The sequence below is a fragment of the Filicampus tigris genome, chromosome 1 (assembly GCF_054856515.1).
Source record: "Filicampus tigris isolate MCC_2025a chromosome 1, RoL_Ftig_1.0, whole genome shotgun sequence".
Classification (NCBI taxonomy): Eukaryota; Metazoa; Chordata; class Actinopteri; order Syngnathiformes; family Syngnathidae; genus Filicampus; species Filicampus tigris.
In genome coordinates, this window is record NC_141217.1 from 19563447 (window position 1) to 19581758 (window position 18312).

Consider the following 18312-nt stretch of genomic DNA (forward strand, 5'->3'; position numbering starts at 1 on the left):
GGATATTTTTCAGTAGTAGGAACTGGAAGACAGATTTAAGGGAAATAAAACCCTGCTCTGTATGAAAGCCTGCTTGAGAGCACTCTTGACATCAGATTGGGGTGACTGGGTTTCAGGAAAATGACCCTAAGCAATGAATTGATTATAAAATGAATGAATGAGTTGATTGTTTGGAGAACGTGTTTCATCTAAAATTGTCCAAAACATTGGAATTTCAGCCTCTGGATAGTAAAGAATCTCAGATTTCTGTAGTTCTTCTTGAAAGCAGACTGATGATTTTCGTCATGTCATGTCATCTTCCAAACCGCTTATCCTATATAGGGTCGCGGGGAGTTGCTGGAGCCTATCCCAGCCGTCAATGGGCGAAGGCAGACTACACCCCGAACTGGTCGCCAGCCAGTCGCAGGGCACACATAGACACTGTCACTGAGCGGGAATCGATCCCACGCTGCCCGCACACAACTCAGGCGTGTGTACCACTACACTATCAGCGGACCTGATGATTTTCGTGTTAAATCCAAAATAAGATAAGACATTTGCAAACATCTGCTTTTACTTTGGAAAACAGTGATCAGAACCAGTGGACCAAACCAGGAACGGAATCATTTGAAATAATGTCGTGTTTTTTAATGACGGAATGGATTATTTTTAACTGATTAATCGACAAAAAAAAAAGATGGATTGATGACTAATATAATTGTTGGTTGCAGCCCTTACAGACTCGGTCAAGATATTAGAATAGTGGCTTCAGGACCAATTTAAATGTCCTTGAGTGGCCCAACCAAAGCCCAGACTACTTTGTAGAATCCAAATTAGCATCTTTGGAGATATTAATGTTATATTTAAAAAATATATATAAGCCGTGATTGCTGACAAAGATGCATTGACCAAATTAAATTTCCGCCTCTCGTCCAAACAAAGTCAAACTGGGATAGGCTCAAGCACGCCCTTGCTGTGACCATAGTGATGGTAAATTGTAGTTACAGAGGATGGATGGAATACATTTACAAACATTTCTCCCCCCCAAAAATCATATAACAAGACAATAATGGAATCTGCCGAGGAAACAGTAGCTCACTGGTTATATCACAGACGAGCCAAAAAAATCCTATTATGTTCCTATTTTTGTTATTGTTGTTGTTTGCTTTTTTCAAACCAACATGAAAAAGTCCGACATCCTAGTATAAAGTGAACGCAGCATCAGGAAACCCCACTCCCCCACATGTGATCTCGCGATACATTGTGGAATCCTTTTCCATCATGGCAGGCAGTAAGTTGGTACTTGAGGGTACAGTAAGTATTAAGAGCTTTATTCTAGGTCTCAGCGTTGTCATAATACCTTTGGTTCGATCCTGCTTTGGTCACCTTGACTGGGTCTTCGATTACCTAACGGAAACTCCGGGGAAAATAGCAATTTGTTTGCATATTGCTGTTATCAATGGCCTCCTGTTACTAATATGCAGGGGACCCCTGTACAAGGTAAGCGTAAACGATAGCTAGCGAACTTTTAAGTTTCATTCTAGTTATGTTTTATGATGACCGAAGAATTAAATGAAGTACTCTCCAGTAGAAGTTTTTTGTTACGTGCCACATTTTAGACCGGTAGCTAGTAGTATAAATGCTATCCACTTTGTTAATCCTATTAGCAAAAGTAGAACGTGACAGCAGTGTATTATCAAGCCGCAATGACCCACAAACGTTGCTTTTATTTCAATTTGAAGCCCTTGACAGATATGTCAGTCACACATGCATTTATTGCAATTATTGTTTTGTTTTATTCTGATATTTAGTCCCCTACGTGTTCTTTAAGCCTAGAATTTATTTATTTATTTAAATGCATCTTGAGGAAGTAAGGGCATGTTTTTTTTCCATGTATGGATTAGTCTCTCAAACAATTTCTACCCTAAACCTCTACTGTATGAGTTTGAGAGGTACATCATCAAAATATAAAGTGCACTTTAGCTATATAGTATAACAGGATGTCTTCATCAGCTATTCGTCGTTGTATTTGTCATAATTTGTATGAATATATTATTCTCTGAATATAGGGTGTTCGTGGAAAATGACTTATTTACTTTAAACAGTCATTTTAGTGTTTGTTTTGACCAAGTAACTATGCATGAATGTATAAAAATGCATTCAGAACTTTTTCTTTTTACTCATCCTGAAGAGAGTAACGAAAACTGATGTTTGGGTGGAAGAGTTTTAATAATAGTAAAAAAAATAAAAAATAAAAATAAAATGTTGAGACTGAAATACAAACTACCCTTTAGTATCTTTTGTTTACAGAGTATCAGTATGACAAAATAGTACTACTTAGAGTTGGCTGGATGGGTTGGAAATTTCAACTAGCGATATGTGTTTTTCTGTTGTTTAACTTGAACATTTTTATTGTTTTAGGTTGCTGTAAGAGCCTGCTTTCTGGGAGTCATTTTTGGGTGTGGTCTAATCATAAGCTGCACTGAAACCACGTGGACACATTTTGGCTGGTATGCAAATTAATATTAAGTTATATTTGCTCTATAAATGCCTTTATCTTGGAATCCTTGTTTAAAAATGTACAGGCGTTGGTTTATTAAAAAATATATTAGAATTGCATATCATGTTATCACAAGTCGTTTCTCTGTCTTGGCACATGCATATGTACAACTGCGCATGCTCCCAAACCCATATCAAGAATTGGGCAGATAAAAAATGTACTTGGTTATGTAATTCCAAACATAATTGGTGGGTAGGCACAGTAAATTTTCCATTGTATGTTCCCTTTTAGAGTTAATCATGTGATTGGAGTGTTACTAGCAGATTGTCATTCATAAAGACCCTGTATTAGGGATTGCAATGGGTTAGAGCTTAAACATGTGTAGTACTGTCACCTCTCTGCAGGTATATGTGCTCCCTGGCTTTCTTCCATTACTCAGAGTACTTGGTGACGGCCATCATTAACCCTCACAGCCTCTCACTGGACTCATTCCTGCTTAACCACAGTGTGGAGTACACGCTGGCGGCTGTCTCATCATGGGTCGAGTTCACTGTGGAAAAGCTAACATTTCCAGGTTGGTGGGCAATATGATTCCTACTTATTTTATTTAATTGAACAAAAACATTCAATTAACAAATGTCAAAGTACTTTTTAACCATCCTTTAGTTTTATAAGCAGCCTGTTTTGGTTGCATTGTGACTTTTAAGGCAAATACAATCTTAATGTTTGGTCCTACAAGCCTAAAAACAAAATGTATAACCTTAGCGCTTCTTTGACTAAACTAATCCTGTGGATAATCTGCGCTGCCGCACAAGTACACACAATGAGTGACGTCATGTTCAGTCAGACGTGCTTCCCTAATGACTGACGCGTATTTTACTAAAGTAGGAGGCATAAAGTCACGTGACCATGTGTAAATTGCTTAGCATGAGCAGTACCTGACCTCCAACAGGCATCTGCAATGTGACTGTCTGCTCACAAAAACCATAATGTATAGTCAGTCGTCTTTTGCGCCAATTCCGATCAATGTCAGCTATACAATGTCCTAGTACAACAATTTTAGAACTAGCTTTGTGTAGCGGGGAAATTGACAAACTTACATTGGCAGCTTTATGTCATTCAAAAGAAGAGCTTAATTTTTGATCACGGCTGACCATAATGCATCCTGACTGACTTGTGGATTTTTTTCATACATTCCAATCAGCAAGTGTTTAAATAGTTGGTCAATTATAATTGGCCAAAGATGAAAAATTGTAAGTCTCAAATGCTGTTTTTAAGCATGTTACAAATTCCTGCTTGACGTGCCTCGTCTTGTCTTTCAAGAGCTGAAGCAGCTGAGCTGGTTGAGCTTCATGGGTCTGCTCATGGTGCTGTGCGGCGAGGCCCTCCGCAAGGCGGCCATGTTGACGGCCGGCTCCAACTTCAACCACATTGTTCAGAATGAAAAGGCGTATAGTCACGTGCTGGTCACCAGCGGTGTCTACGCTTTCTTTCGACACCCCTCCTATGTGGGTTGGTTCTACTGGAGCATTGGAACACAGGTTTGCTCGTTTGTTCTCATTACTGCAAATGTTCTCGTGGTGCCTATCGGGATTTGTTTTTGAATGGAAGTATTTGAAATCTATATGTTTTCTTTTGGTCTGTTCTTATCGGGTAAAATGTTATCTCACGTGCTGTGTCCACTATAGGTGGTGCTGTGCAACCCAGTATGTACACTGGGCTACACAATCGCCAGCTGGAGGTTCTTTCGGGAGCGGATTGAGGAAGAGGAGATTTCCCTCATCAATTTCTTTGCTGAGGAATACGTGGAGTACAAGAAGCGGGTTCCCACCGGGCTTCCCTTCATCTCAGGCATTCGGGTCAACTAATAAAGCCCAACTTCACTAGTGTACTTGACTCAAAAAGCAGACCCAGACAGTGGTGATGTCGCGATCGCAAAGAATTCTGCGAGCCGACCCACTAGCTAGCACAGACCAGCAAGCAAGTGGACTGCTTTTACTTGACCAAACTCTACAATCCTGTGAGAGAGACCAAAAACCTTTCACCGTCTTTACGTGTACTCTAGTAGCACTTGTTTGCAGTTTTGTTTGCATGCTTTGACCATGCTAGCTGTGGAACAGCAACCAGGTGTCGCTAGAGAGTGGATGGCGGCTGTATAAAGAGGGACACGGCAACTTCAGCAGAATTTTGAGGGATACACATGTATTACCCTAGTTGGCTGGCAAAAAAGGGATTCCATATAAATACCACCTGTTTACACACATCACTCCAGCATGTCAAGTCAGATAGCGATTAGATGTTCCTGACATGCTGTTTTCATTTTATTTCCACTGTAATGACCGTCTCGTCTCCACAGAACTGGATCTGATGTTGTTACTACCTCCGTAGCTGGCTTTTCTCATCCACTTTTTTATGCTCATTTTCTGCGCAGTTTATGCTATCTACGCAGTTGGGACATTTCCAGCCTGAAAGGGCTGTAGGGCTACAAGGGAAGATGGCAATTCACGCTAGTGTAAGCGGCCTTCATGGTGAGAACATTTCAACAAAGGAAGGCATCAAAGCATCAGGTCCAAACCAACAACCTCATGCTCTGTGGAGATGATGCTAAGCACTGCCCTCTCTCTCTCTTTTTTTTTTTTTTTTTTTTTTTTAATGGACCTCTCATATGTAGCAACGTTTGATAAAAGACCCTGGATGACAACTTTTTTTTTTTTTTTAACTGAATGTCTGCGCACATTATGTCATACCATCCAGAGCAGAGTTGCGCTGTCACTTCGTTTAAATAAATTGTAACGCTGCATTCAGAACAGTCACATGGTCAGAGACTGAATAGACTAAAGTTGAGTCGATCACTGTTCTATGTGTAATCCATTTTATGGCCTGTACTCAGGCTAAAAACCGTCCCACAGTCGCACCATTGGCTTATAATAAACATTATTTTGGGCTTTTTATGAGTAAGCCTCATAACTACTGATTTTTTTTCCCCATTGTATGGTTTCATTTCTGTATAATCTACTGTATTAAATTATTTGAGATGTACAGCTTCCAATACTGAAGTGATACTATGTTTGCAATTGCAGAGATTTCTCTCTCTTTCTGTTTCTCTCTGTCTGTCTCTGTCTCTGTCTGTGTCTCTCTTTCTCTAAATATATACGTGTATATATATATATATATATATATATATATATATATATACATACGTATATATACATATATATATATATATATATACATATATATATATATGTATATATATACATACGTATATATATACATACGTATATATATATACGTGTATATATATACGTGTATATATATATACGTGTATATATATACATACGTGTATATATATACATACGTGTATATATATACATACGTGTATATATGCATACGTGTATATACATACGTGTATATATGCATACGTGTATATATGCATACGTATATGCATACTTATATGCATACTTATATGTATGTATATATCTATATATATATCTATATATATATGTATATATATATACATATGTATACATACATACATATACATACACCTAGTGCTATTTGACATTAAAACTTGTAGAGAACGCGAATTCTAAGAGTTGGTCTAAATGCCAATGTAAATAATGAACAGAGCAAGTGTAAGCAAACTCTGGTGACCCTTTCTGTATGTAATTACTTAACGTGCAAGTTTGCATATACTCATTGCATCTTGAGTGTATGTTTGACATTTTTTCCTTCGTAAATGTATTGATGAATATTTACGACAATTGACAATCTATCAATTTCCTTTATAAGTCATAGAACCACAGTTTTAGTTTTTGTGTAATATATCTGCCTTACTACGTTTGCGCTCCTTGTACGTTCGTAATTTTCTGGTCATTTGAAAGTACAAAAAGTTAAGTACAAAAATAACTTGTCTCGGGATGCGTAGTTCGAATCAATGATTCGACGATTGACTTGTTGGTGAGTGTAACGCATGCGCACTCCACGCTCGCTCTCTCTGCGAGCTTCTTCGCCATGGCGCCCATTGTAAGTAGAATCGCGTGTCAACAAGCTGCTCAAACTGTTGCTTGTCCCGTGTAAAACTGTGCAACGACGATTAGGCTGTTGCCTCGGTTGTCTAATCATGCTTGCTGACCAAGTAGAGGCTTTGAGAGGGCCTGTTATTAACATTATAAAGTAGCTCAATTTTTTGCGGCCTGTCGCTAACGTTAGCTTCTGCTCGCGAAGCTCACCACGTTTTTGTCTCGACTGTCCTGTTTTGGTTTTTAAACAAAAGCGTCCGGATCGACTAAACGCACTTTTTAGACATCTCCAATGATTGTCAATGATATATCTTTTACATTTTTAAGCACTGTATGCGTCATTAATGTTGTACTGTAGTTACGGCGTTTAGCTTACCGTCATGTACCAGTGACTACCACTAATCGAGCAGTTACATTCTACATTGATACACCGTCGTCGCTTGTCCGCTAATTAAATTATTTTGATATTTTTGCTGTAACCAAGTTAGAGCAACAACACTTAATCGAAATTTTGAGGGCTTGTAAAGGTATTCCAAAACATTACAGTTTTAAATATGAATAACTGAGTAACATGTCCTTGGTCGGTGGTTCTCAGACATTTTAGACCAGGTACCTATAAATATAAATGGGTCTCTAGGTGCCACCACCATGATATTAGAATGCAGTAGTACCTTAGTCTTTCAACATTAAAACTGCTCGAATATAGAAACATTTAACTAAATGAGTCTATTAGAATGTATTGCACTTCGGTGAAATAAAAATCATACCTAAATACTTAAAAACACAGTTATTCAGAGATAAAATAGAAATAAACTTAAATACAACCAAACTGTACTTGGAAAGTAATTGTAATTATCATGAATATGTAGATTCGCTGCCGGTTCTTGCAGGGCCTCCACAACATGGCTCATGGCGGCTCAACAGGGCCACCACACAAAAAAGGCTTAATGTAGGACCCTGCATTTAGCAGAAGAATGCTTTTAATGTAGTATTGACCTTTGCTCAGTAAAGGTTGCGAAACACTATTAAATTGTCTCTTTTGAGAACCCTCTCAATTCAAATGTACATGTGTTTCACATGTACAAAGTCAGCTGTACTGTTACTAATGTGATGAGCAAAAAACAAAACAGCTTTTCTTATTGTATCCATATTAAAGTTGACTTGGAGACTCCTGGGCGTTGTGTTGCTGGACAAGTGACGAAAAGCGGTGCGACTTGAAGCACTCCAAAGAACACTTGTGCAAATAAAGTTGTGTTGTTGTCATTAAAGCAGAAGAAGCAGAACACTGGTAAAGGTGGTAAGAAGAAGAAGCAGGTCCTCAAGTTCACACTGGACTGCACCCATCCTGTTGAAGATGGCATCATGGACGCCGCCAACTTTGTAAGGCCCTTGATAATTGGGGGAACAATTAGAGTGGGGAGTTCTTGTACATAATTTCTATCCACATTCTAACTTGACCTGGCCCAACTGTCCGATTTACAATAAAATACAATGATGCCCGCAAGTTTTCCCTCCCCATATTCTTTTGTGTTTGTGTTTGCAGGAGCAGTTCCTGCAAGAGCGCATCAAGGTTAACGGCAAAGCGGGCAACCTCGGCGGAGGCGTGGTGTCCATCGAGAGGAGTAAGAGTAAGATTACCATCTCCTCAGAGGTGCCCTTCTCCAAAAGGTAAACTTTCACTCCAGCAGCATGTACAGTGCTGCTCAAAAGATTGTAAACCTCTTAAGCAATTTAGATTTTCCAATTGTTTCAACCTGATTTTGATGTTCAGTCCAAGCTATTATATTTTATATGAAATAGCAGGTGTCGATTTAGCAATTCAGTATTTTTCCTTCTTTTTTTTAAATTCATTGTGTAGTCAAGATTAAAGAGTTTTTGGTCAATTTATGTAGGTGCAACAGTAAGTGAACCCTGAGGTGCATTGCTGAAAACAAGCAGTCAAAAGTAGAATCAGGTGGGACAAATTGGTAGCTAAATTAACCACTGAAATGAGGGAGGTTTCGTGTGGAAATTCTGCATCACTGATTGAAACAGGGGTTAAACCACGTCACTTTAGTCTTACCCAGGTGAACTAATACAGGTCAGTCCTGCCAAGAGGGAGCGAAATCTCAGAGGACCTCAGGAAGAGGGTAGTGACCGTTCACCCGCTATAGTTATTTAAATTTAAAAAAGAAAAGATCATCATTCCACCGTGAGGCAGATCATCTGAAATCAAGGTGTGGTCAAGTCAAAAGAGGGGAATAGGTTTCCTCTCAAGGAGTCTTCAGTTTGAACACTTCCAAAACTTGTACTAATATAAAGAATATTTGTGTAATGCCTAGTTAGTTGATCTAAGCTAATTAAAAAGGAGACAATTGTTCGTTAAGTGAAATGAATAAAGCAAAAATATTTATTCAAATACACAATTAGTCGAAGAATTTTCAGTAGCATTTATTACTATTATCAATGCATCATTAATAGATGTAGCGCATAGCAAAATCTTTATGTTCTTTATATCTATTGACAACTCTCACAAGAGCCCCAATTACCTAGAATTAAGTAAATCTAACAAAATAAACATGATCTGGAAAATATTTCTGGTCCAACAAAACTAAAATGGAACATACAAGAATTGCTAATTTCAGAGTATTTTTTCTGTTTTTTTGTGGTAACGCACCATTATGTATTTACAGGCTTTTAGTTTGACGCATACAGTATGTGACTGTTTGTGATGTCTTTTAGATATCTAAAGTATCTGACCAAGAAGTACCTGAAAAAGAATAATCTTCGCGACTGGTTGCGCGTGGTGGCCAACACCAAGGAGAGCTATGAGCTGCGCTACTTCCAGATCAACCAGGATGAAGAGGAGGAGGAAGACGAAGATTAAATTCATGATTTTGTACAATAAATGTTTTCAGTCACACGTGTAGCATTTTCTTGCAAGTCATCCAAATTTGGGTCAGTTTAGCATATTGTTAGAATCCTGCTCGTTTACAACCACACAGCAAACTTTGTGGGTGTCAGTTTACACCTTTTTTTTTTTTATTGGAATGAAAATGTATTCAGAACAATGCACACCATTACGATCAGTAAAAGGTGTGCGAAAAACACCTTTGGCTGTTTAAAAGAAGAAAAAAAAATTGAAGTCCCAACCTTCCCCATCTCAAATACTTGTGACAGTGCAGCCTGAACGTGGCCCCTAATGAAAATTTAAGACAATAGTCCCAGATCTATTGTGAAGAATAACTAAAGGAATGTAACAAAGTTGAGAACATCAAGAAAACATACAAGACAACTTCCATATCAGGGCCATGGAAAATGCAGGCACTGGTATGGAGCATCTGTCCCTGCAGAGGTGAGGGGGGGGGAGGGGGGGGGGGGGTCATGCTGAAGCACCCGTAAATCTGACAAGTATTTCTCAAATACTGCAACACACAAGACAATGAAACAAATGTGTGAGCGTGTAACAAAAGGGGAACGGAAGCACATCCCGGGAAGGAAGAGGCAGAAGTGCTTGACGTAAACTAAGTTTCACTCAAGTGACATGGCCTCAATAGTTCGTTGTGGTTGGAGCGTCCAAATTGTTGGAATGTGACCCCCCTGCGAAGAGGAGACGTGTGCAAAGCGGACACGTCTCCCTGGGCCACGTCAGATCGTTCGGGGGTTGTACTCGGGCAGCTTTTGCAGTCTCTCCTGCTCGGCCGGCGTGTCCTGCCTGGCGATGATCATGGAGTGAGCGTAACCCATCACCACCTGGGGAAGCAGACAAAAGCAAACGCTCCGGCAATCTTAACTGCTGCGCGGCGCTTTCTGGGGGCACAAACGTGCAATATCTGAGCGTACGGCTCAAGCGACACTTGGGGTTTGACGCCTTTCTCGGCAGGGTCCCTCCCTGCCCATCGTGTTCGTCGGCGTGCGCCGGACCTTTAACTTATAACTTACAACAAAACAATACTCGTGGGATGCCTGCCCCCCATACATACAATGCCAGTCATTCAGTGCACCTGTTCAATATAAATGCCATCCAGGGTCTTGACTTCCTGGGGGGTGGTGGAGGATTTCGGTTTGTTGTCGCCATAGCCCTAACGGAAATCAAACACGACACACATTTTGAACCGATCGTGGCCCACAAGTTCAATTTCATGATGAGGAGGATGTGAAGCACTTTCTCTTACCAGCTCTCCAAAAGTGGGTGAAGGACCCCAGCTGATGGTGCTCTCGTTTGCAGCGATGATGATGCTGCTCTTCCTGTGTCACACACACACACACACACACACAGTCAAGTCACTTCTCAAGCGTGACGGTAAACGCGTCAGCTTCCGAGTCACCTACCCGCAAGCCAGACTGCGGATTTCCCAACCACACAGATCCTGCACAGCTTTGGGGTACATCGTCGACTCTCTGGAAGTGTTGGTCACACCCCAGAAGAAGAGACTCCCTGCAAACACAACAACAAAAAATGTCTTCTCTTTGGTCTTGACCATCTCAAAAATATGAGGAATGAGAAGAGTATTGGAACGGCAAGGTCAATTTCTCTGTCTATGTTGTATATAACTGAAAACATTTTGAGTTTCAGATCAAAAGATGAATGAGGGAAAAGTTTAGAAGTCCATGATTGATTTCATGGTATTTACATCTGGGTGTGTTGACAGTGCATTTTGGGTGATTGTCTTGTTGCATTATTGAGCTTCTCCCAAATAGTCTGAATGTGTTTTTCTGTAAATTGCCAGATGGTTTTGCAGACTTCAGAATTCATTCTGCTGCTACTTGGTTGGCAGTGATGTCACTGACTGTTTCCCTTGAGGTGTTTCTTCACAGCTCTACCAACGTTTGTGTCATCAACTACTGTTACAGTGGGTACGGAAAGTATTCAGACCCCTTGAAATGTTTCATTCTCTGCGTCATTGCAGCCATTTGTCAAAGTCAAAAAAGTTAATTTAATTTCTCAATGTACACTCAGCACCCCATCTTGACAGAAAAAAACTGAAATGTGTACATTTTTGCAAATTTATAAAAAAAAAAGAAAAGCTGAAATATCATATGGCAGGGCTATTCAACTAAATTATTCAGGGGGCCACATTATAAAAAACCTAGGGGGTCGGACTGCCAGAGTGTCACCCCTCCGTCCCCTGTAGCCCTGGAAGCGCACAAGCCCAAGGGAGAAGAGGCCGATGTGCGTAAAAGCGTGTCCGAGCAAGAGGCACCTTGCCCGGGCAGCCACAAGTGCAGTGGTGGTTGCCTCCACTGTGCTATGACAACACGCAACAACCACATTCTCACATTTCAAGTTTGATTTAACTTCCACCGGGAAAAGTAGGACTTAATAAAAAAGTCATTTCTTTTTTGTGATCAGAAACCCAAATGTCTTCAGTATACAACAAAAAAAAGGAATTGACCTTGCCGTTCCAATACGTTTGGAGGTGACATTATTCTCTCCAAAACCTCATCACCATCAAGCATCAGACAAAAGCATGACCATTAGGATTGTCCAGCCTTGGTGGAGGTCTGCCGCGATCTAGTCTAGCAACATTCCATTTGAAAAGTGAAGCTCGCCGCAGTGTCTTACCGCTCTCGCTGATGGCGAAGGAGCACTGGTAGCCTGTATGGATGTGACTGGCACCTCGACCGGGGAAGTCAAAGAGTTTGACCAGGCGAGGAACCAGCTCGTCCTTCTGCTCGGTGTGTCCCAGACGTCCGTAACCTCCGAATCCCCAGCTGAATACTCGCTTCTGAGAGTCCAACACCAACTAAACACACAACACGTGCTTCAACATTCAAACAGGACAACGGACGTATCCCCCCGCTGTGACGTCTCACTGTGTGGTTGGCTCCGCAGGCCACGTCTCGGACCACCACGTTGGGCACAGGCGTGACCTGGCCGTCTTTGGACTTCTCGATGAAGATGGCGACGCGGCGAGGGATGAGTTCGCAGTCAAACTCGATGCGCTGCGCACGAGCTATGAACTTGCCGTCGCTGTTGTGTCCTGCAGTGGGGAGACCAGAGAAGAGGAGAAAGCAGTGATTCTCAAGCAGTGGTCTGCGAGAGATCATCGGGTGTGCCGCGATAAATTGTCCAATGTCAATTATTGAGACAAAAATATATTATTTTCTAATCTTTTTTTGTTAATTTATGTATGCCAACCACAGGCAAAACAATTAAATGCCCTTCCGCTAGCGGTAAATGTACGTAATAAACCTGTATATCCACTTTTTGTGAATCGTTTTGCGAAGTGATGTGCCGTGAATTTTTTTCCGAGGTGAAATATGTCCATTCGCTCAATAATGGTTGAGAAACACAGGGCTAAGGGGCACAAATCTACTTGACAGTGGAAGCCAGCGCCCCCCAAAATGTGGAGTTCAACCTGTCCCGAGTTGAAAGCCTGCATGGCTCGTTAGTCCCCCTGAAGGTAAACCAAGACTGTCTGCCGTTTAAAACCAAGCACTAAGCTCAAGCGCTTCCATCTTACCGAGCTGTCCATACTCAGGGCAGCCAAAGGAATAGAGGTTCCCTTTGCAGTCCACCACCATGCTGAACTCCGCCCCGCACGACACCTTCACCAAGGGCTGGCCATTGTAGGAAATCTGGGCACCCAAAACACGCCAACTTTTGTCTTTCATGCCGGGACTGCATCGTACAGTCGTTTGTACGCTAGTTGGCACTTACAGGTGCCGGGCTGAGGACGGCGTCCGTCTGGCTGCCTTGGCCAAGCTGGCCCAGCTTGTTTTCACCAAAGGAGTGCGCGACACCATCCTCTGAAGAAAAGAACCGTGAACACAAGCACCAAGTATGCGTACTAACATTTCACAAGATACTTTCAGCTCAAGTAATGAAGAATAACGCAGGACCTGGTCCACATCCAGCACAGACGAGCTGGCCACGCATACCTGTGAGTGCCAAGGTGTGATTACGCCCGCAGGCCGCAGCGACAACCACAACATCTGCCAGGCCCTCAATCAACTTGGGAGCATCCAAACGTTTGGTGTCTCCGTGGCCCAGCTGACCTTTGTCATTGCGACCTGCCCAAATAATGATAATATTTACAGATGAGTGGCATACGCAGCATGATGTTGAAAAAAAACTAAAGAAAAAGAAAATAGAGAGACATTGAAGAATACAAAAGGAAACGCGTGGATTTTGGGACGTACCCCAGCTCCACAGTTTGCCCTCCGTGGTGATGAGAAGGCTGTGCGCCGCACACGAGCCGGAAATCACACAGCTAACCAGGACGTCGTTTAGACAGCCGTAGCGGTGTGGACTCCACAAATTCTGGCCCAGGTTGCGGAAAGCAGCTGGAAGAGGGAAAAAAAAAAGATTGTGGAACTAAATTCACCTGACAGAGATTTCAAACATCAAACAGATGTGATAAATGCATGCAAGAAGTATGTTTCTACACTTACACAAAAAAGACTTAGTCACAATTGTTTTTTCACTCTTAGAGGCTCCTTAGTGTGTGTAGATTCTCAGACCTGGAGTCAGTACACAATAGTTGAATGAAGGCAAATGGACTTTATTTTGGGACTCCTTCGTTACATTTACAATACCCAATATGAAATTTGGCCTCTACTTTCAGCTTTTCCCATTAGAAAGCACAAATGTCTTCAGATTGAGTTTGTCAAAAATGCAAATCTGCTTGGTGGAACTTGCATAAGCTAGAGGATGGAAAGAGTATCAATTTGACTGACCTGTCCTCCACCAGAATGATATCTATCACACACTACTTTTTATTCAAATCAACTATATGAAAATGATGGATTTGTAAAATTAAGTTCAAACAAAAAACATGTACTGACTGCACGACGGCAGGGAGTTTTCCCTGGTGGAAGATTAGCATTCAAAATAAAATCAAAAGCCATCATTTGACATATGTGCACCTACACATATGTACAGCAAGTGCAGCATATGAATCCTCCCAACATGGTCTTTGTCTATAAACAGCTGCTGCAAACCCCCCCCCCCCTCCCCCAAATCAGAATTCCCTTTGCAACAAAGCACATTAATCAGCGGGTGCCTGCAAATGCATCAATCGGATCACTGCAGGGGGGAGGGGTGTCCGCCGTACGCATACATATGAATAGACATTAGTGTCACACTCATTTATTGAGCACTCACTGGTTCAGTGCTTGCTGTAGGCTCCATGTACACTGAAAATATGTAAATGATGTCATTTTTGTCTTTTTTTTAACAACTGCTGTCTTCATCAATATTCTTGGCTGCCGGTAATATAAGAGGAGTATAAAGGTAGCATTAACAGGGCAACGCACACTGCCTGTGTGAACGTGTACTTTCAACACGGCGACGTCGCTCTCTGGCGAGTTCTGTCTGACAGTCACAGGTGAATACATCCATGTGCTACTGTTACAGCAACATTTTGTGTGAATGAGTGTGTGAAAGATTTTTCTCTTCATAATTTTATTTTGTGGGGTCTTTCGTGAATGCAGATTGTACTCTGCTGTTAACATCGGTATGTGCAAAAAGTACAGCTGGCTGCTATAATTTTTTTTTGCCCCATTTTGAGACTAATGAAGGTCATTTTTATCTTGAAATTTCAAAGCAAAATAAAACTGGATAAGTAAACGCATCATCGGCGTTGCTGATTTTTAACACATTAATATTTCACACTATATGATATGACTACCTTGTTGTTTGGGCACCTCTTTTCTTCCAATCAAATCCCAGTTAGTTGCTCCAAATATGACTAGTTGACCTTTCACCTTTGGACATTCAAGTTTCTGTGGAGAGGAAATGAAAACGGAGAGTCAATCCGATAATCTAGCTGCAGTACAATTCTTATTTTATTTCTTATAAAGGACTGAAAAGACTCACAATTTTCTCTTTCACATCATCCGCCACAGTGACGGGTTGCAGAGTGGACTTTATGGAGGGCTTCCCCGGCTTCTTGTTGTTCTCCTGTTCAAAGTCAAACTCGTCGTCACTGCTAAAGTCTCGCTCTTTCCTTTTGCCGCTGGCTTTCTTCTTCTTCAGGGATCCATTTCCAGAGACGTCTGTCACCTTCTTGCGTGGCATTTTCAGTCAAAAGAGCTGCGAGGAAACAAAGTTGTAAGCAACCTTTCTGTAATTCAGGCACAGGACGATGGCAAGTATATGGTGCAGGGAGTCTTCGGTTTATGACATGCTCGATATACATCATTTCAAGATTAGGAACGGCATGCTCCGTTACAGCCACATATCCTTTTTTCATTTGACTGTTTACATTAAAGGTCTCAGAGTGTCTAGTAGCTGGTTTAGCCAGCTCAATTATTGCTGCTTTCTTTGTATAATTGGCTTGGAATGTTATTGTAAATATTTGCTGTAATTATGACATTTCAAGGTTATAAACGAAATGCTGCGAACTAATTTGCACAGACACACCACACTTAATTTTGTCATTTTATTGCCTAGAAGTGTCTTTCATATAAATATTCACTGTCATGATGTCAACAATCCTCCGACAGCATAGGTTTGAGATAAGAGTACAGCATGTTTCTACTTGGGTTACGTTACTGTGTATAAAGGAACTGCGCCGTAAACAGCGGTCTACGTTTCACCTCGAATATTGTCACGTATTGCTGTCTGGTCTTCCCATGTCTAGTATTAAAAGTCTCCAGTTAATACAAAATGCTGCAGCTAGACTCCTGACAAAGATGAGAAAGTCATCATATTACTCCGATACTGCCAACTTGCACTGGTTCCCAATCGACTTGAGATTCGATTTCAAGGTTTTGGTACTTGTAAAATATTGGCGCCTTCCTATCGCGTTGATTTAGTGGTATCATATGTTCCGTCCCGAAACCGTTGTTCACACCATGATGGCTTTTGGTGATCCTGAGAGCCAAAAACAAAGACCGGGACAAGATCTGAGATGGGCCACCTCCACGGAGGCACTGCTATGGAAATGTGCGCATTGACCAACCGGGCCAGGTTTTAAGGAGGACCGACTTCTCCGGAATAGTCGTCCTGCAGCTCTTCATCTTATTAAATTTGACTCTCACACTATTCTAGTCGACATTGTATAGCACTACATTGTGTGTTAAATGTTGCCCACTCTGTTTCCATTGCAGCCTGGTCATCCTGGACGGTTCCCCCCATCCACAGGCTCCTTCTCAAAGTTTATTTTTCTCCAGATTTTTAAAAGTTTTTCCTTGCCCTCCTGTGAGGTTAATATCAGGGGATGTCCTTAATGTTCAACGGTGGGCTTGCAAAGACTGTTTTGTGATTAAGGGCTATGTAAATATATTTGACTTGACTTGAGCTGTATTATGTCTGTAAACCTTATTGTCACCTAAAGGAAGACTATGAATCATACCTCATAACACTTCTCATCATGAAAAGCATACGCCACAGTAGTGATAAAAGTGGCTTAACACGTACGAGACTGACAATTGTCAACAAAAAAATGGTTTATAAATTATAGCTCCGCTTCAAACTTTTGTTTTGACACTTCTCGAGTGTATTGGTCAGTGACATGGACGAAATGTTAAAAGCAATTCATCGTGTAAACTAAGTCCTTCAAACTCAGGTTAGAAGCCAACAAACAGTAGGAGACTCATTTAGAACATTTCAACATTTTGGCAGACATGAGTCGAGAAGTGTTCGGGAGAGTTGGTACTTTTACTGACTTTACTTTGTAGCGGTCTCTTCATTTGACTACCAAACCAGCAACATTTTTGAAAAGCTCACGTGAATAACAAGGCCAATAAAGTCGGTTAGAATAAAGGACACGGACGCGAAATTAAACAAAGCATAAGCGCGTGTGTCCGCGTAGCCGCTAGCTTCACGAAGCTAAGCACCGACGCTCTTTGTTCGCTTGGAGATTGGCTAGCAAGCTAACCGAGCCGCCAATTCGTCAACTTTTATCTCGAGCCTCTACATAAGGCTAAAGTTTGTGACTCATACAAACTAAACGACTTCTCTCTCTTCTCGCTGTACTACACGTGAACATTTTGGGGTAATTAAGCTAAGGTTACCTCCGCGTTAAGCTAACGCATACTTAATAAAGAAGACATGTACGTAAAACAATACCGCGACAAGGGGTAGAAAAAAACAAACTTTACAAACATTTTCAAGGTGATACAGTTTGTCGGAGTAGAGGAAATGGATGCGCGTGGTTTCTCAAAAAAGGTTACTTGTAATTTTCAGAATGGAAAATAAATCATGTACCAGCTATTTCCTGATTCAGCAGCCCGTCCTTGTCCGCTTTGATTGATGTGAACAAAAGAAACCAGAGTCTACTTCCGCATCACGTGGTCGCTTGCCCACACTCGCCATCATATACATTACACTACAGTACACCACTGTATCGCCATCAGCTCTGCAGTCTACACACGTTCACGCCGCGCGCGTCATGTGCGCAACGTCTGTCTGTCTGTCTGTCTGTCTATCTATCTATCTGTCAATCTATCTATCTGTCAGTCTATCTATCTGTCTGTCTATCTATCTGTCAATCTATATGTCAGTCAGTCTGTTTATCTATCTAACTATCTATCTATCCATCTATCTATCTATCTCCATCCATCCATCCATGCATGCTTGAATTCAAAAAACAAACTTACGAGGAAGCAAAAAAAAGTACGGTCTCTGAAATGTACTGAAGAAAACAAATTTTCTTTGTTAATTATATTTGTGCTTTCAAGCGATTCAAACTTTTTAAACTAATTGCAAAATTTAACGCAATTAATCGTATTTTTCAATTACAATGTTTTACGAAGCTTGGAACCGATATTTACTTGAGGAAAGTCTTAGAATTGTAGAAAAAAATAAAAGTATATATTGATTCAAAGATTGTTCTCATAACTTTATTTGATCCTTGAATATGATTACTTTCCTGTAAAATA

At 41.0% G+C, this 18312-nt stretch overlaps 3 protein-coding genes across 5 annotated transcripts; 2 read left to right on the forward strand and 1 right to left on the reverse strand.

The window, feature by feature from the left end:
* The first annotated feature begins 1226 nt into the window (after positions 1-1226).
* On the forward strand, positions 1227-5528 carry icmt (isoprenylcysteine carboxyl methyltransferase). The gene is made up of 5 exons (XM_086043588.1): positions 1227-1479; positions 2401-2489; positions 2884-3053; positions 3803-4020; positions 4168-5528. The coding sequence occupies exons 1-5, from the start codon at positions 1261-1263 to the stop codon at positions 4345-4347; spliced, it is 876 nt and encodes a 291-aa protein (XP_085899714.1). The 5' UTR covers positions 1227-1260; the 3' UTR covers positions 4348-5528.
* Positions 5529-6412: 884 nt separating this feature from the next.
* LOC147153159 (large ribosomal subunit protein eL22) lies at positions 6413-9403 on the forward strand. Of its 2 annotated transcripts, none has more exons than XM_086024951.1 (4): positions 6413-6505; positions 7771-7881; positions 8045-8169; positions 9223-9403. In XM_086024951.1, the coding sequence occupies exons 1-4, from the start codon at positions 6494-6496 to the stop codon at positions 9365-9367; spliced, it is 393 nt and encodes a 130-aa protein (XP_085881077.1). In that variant the 5' UTR covers positions 6413-6493; the 3' UTR covers positions 9368-9403. The 2 variants fall into 2 exon arrangements, with proteins under 2 accessions (XP_085881077.1, XP_085881085.1); XM_086024959.1 differs by having other exon boundaries at positions 6463-6505; positions 7774-7881.
* Positions 9404-9498: 95 nt separating this feature from the next.
* On the reverse strand, positions 9499-17825 carry rcc2 (regulator of chromosome condensation 2). 2 transcript variants are annotated; one of them, XM_086024939.1, is made up of 13 exons: positions 17537-17825; positions 15305-15520; positions 15117-15210; positions 13627-13770; positions 13366-13497; positions 13145-13233; positions 12948-13062; positions 12298-12464; positions 12047-12227; positions 10813-10918; positions 10656-10728; positions 10485-10562; positions 9499-10233 (listed from the first exon to the last, which is right to left on the reverse strand). In XM_086024939.1, the coding sequence occupies exons 2-13, from the start codon at positions 15503-15505 to the stop codon at positions 10129-10131; spliced, it is 1485 nt and encodes a 494-aa protein (XP_085881065.1). In that variant the 5' UTR covers positions 15506-15520; positions 17537-17825; the 3' UTR covers positions 9499-10128. The 2 variants fall into 2 exon arrangements, with proteins under 2 accessions (XP_085881065.1, XP_085881057.1); XM_086024931.1 differs by having other exon boundaries at positions 17639-17823.
* Positions 17826-18312: the final 487 nt, after the last annotated feature.

Excerpts from the sequence above, each read along its gene's own strand:
- icmt (XM_086043588.1), top strand. The coding sequence starts at position 1,261 with ATGGCAGGCAGTAAGTTGGTACTTGAGGGTACAGTAAGTATTAAGAGC. Across the intron at positions 1,480-2,400 it reads GCAGGGGACCCCTGTACAAG|GTTGCTGTAAGAGCCTGCTT; the intron begins GTAAGCGTAAAC and ends TTATTGTTTTAG. Across the intron at positions 2,490-2,883 it reads ACGTGGACACATTTTGGCTG|GTATATGTGCTCCCTGGCTT; the intron begins GTATGCAAATTA and ends ACCTCTCTGCAG.
- LOC147153159 (XM_086024951.1), top strand. Across the intron at positions 7,882-8,044 it reads TCATGGACGCCGCCAACTTT|GAGCAGTTCCTGCAAGAGCG; the intron begins GTAAGGCCCTTG and ends TTGTGTTTGCAG. Across the intron at positions 8,170-9,222 it reads GAGGTGCCCTTCTCCAAAAG|ATATCTAAAGTATCTGACCA; the intron begins GTAAACTTTCAC and ends GATGTCTTTTAG.
- rcc2 (XM_086024939.1), bottom strand. The coding sequence starts at position 15,505 with ATGCCACGCAAGAAGGTGACAGACGTCTCTGGAAATGGATCCCTGAAG. Across the intron at positions 13,498-13,626 it reads GGGCAAACTGTGGAGCTGGG|GTCGCAATGACAAAGGTCAG; the intron begins GTACGTCCCAAA and ends TTATTTGGGCAG. Across the intron at positions 10,563-10,655 it reads CACCCACTTTTGGAGAGCTG|GGCTATGGCGACAACAAACC; the intron begins GTAAGAGAAAGT and ends GATTTCCGTTAG.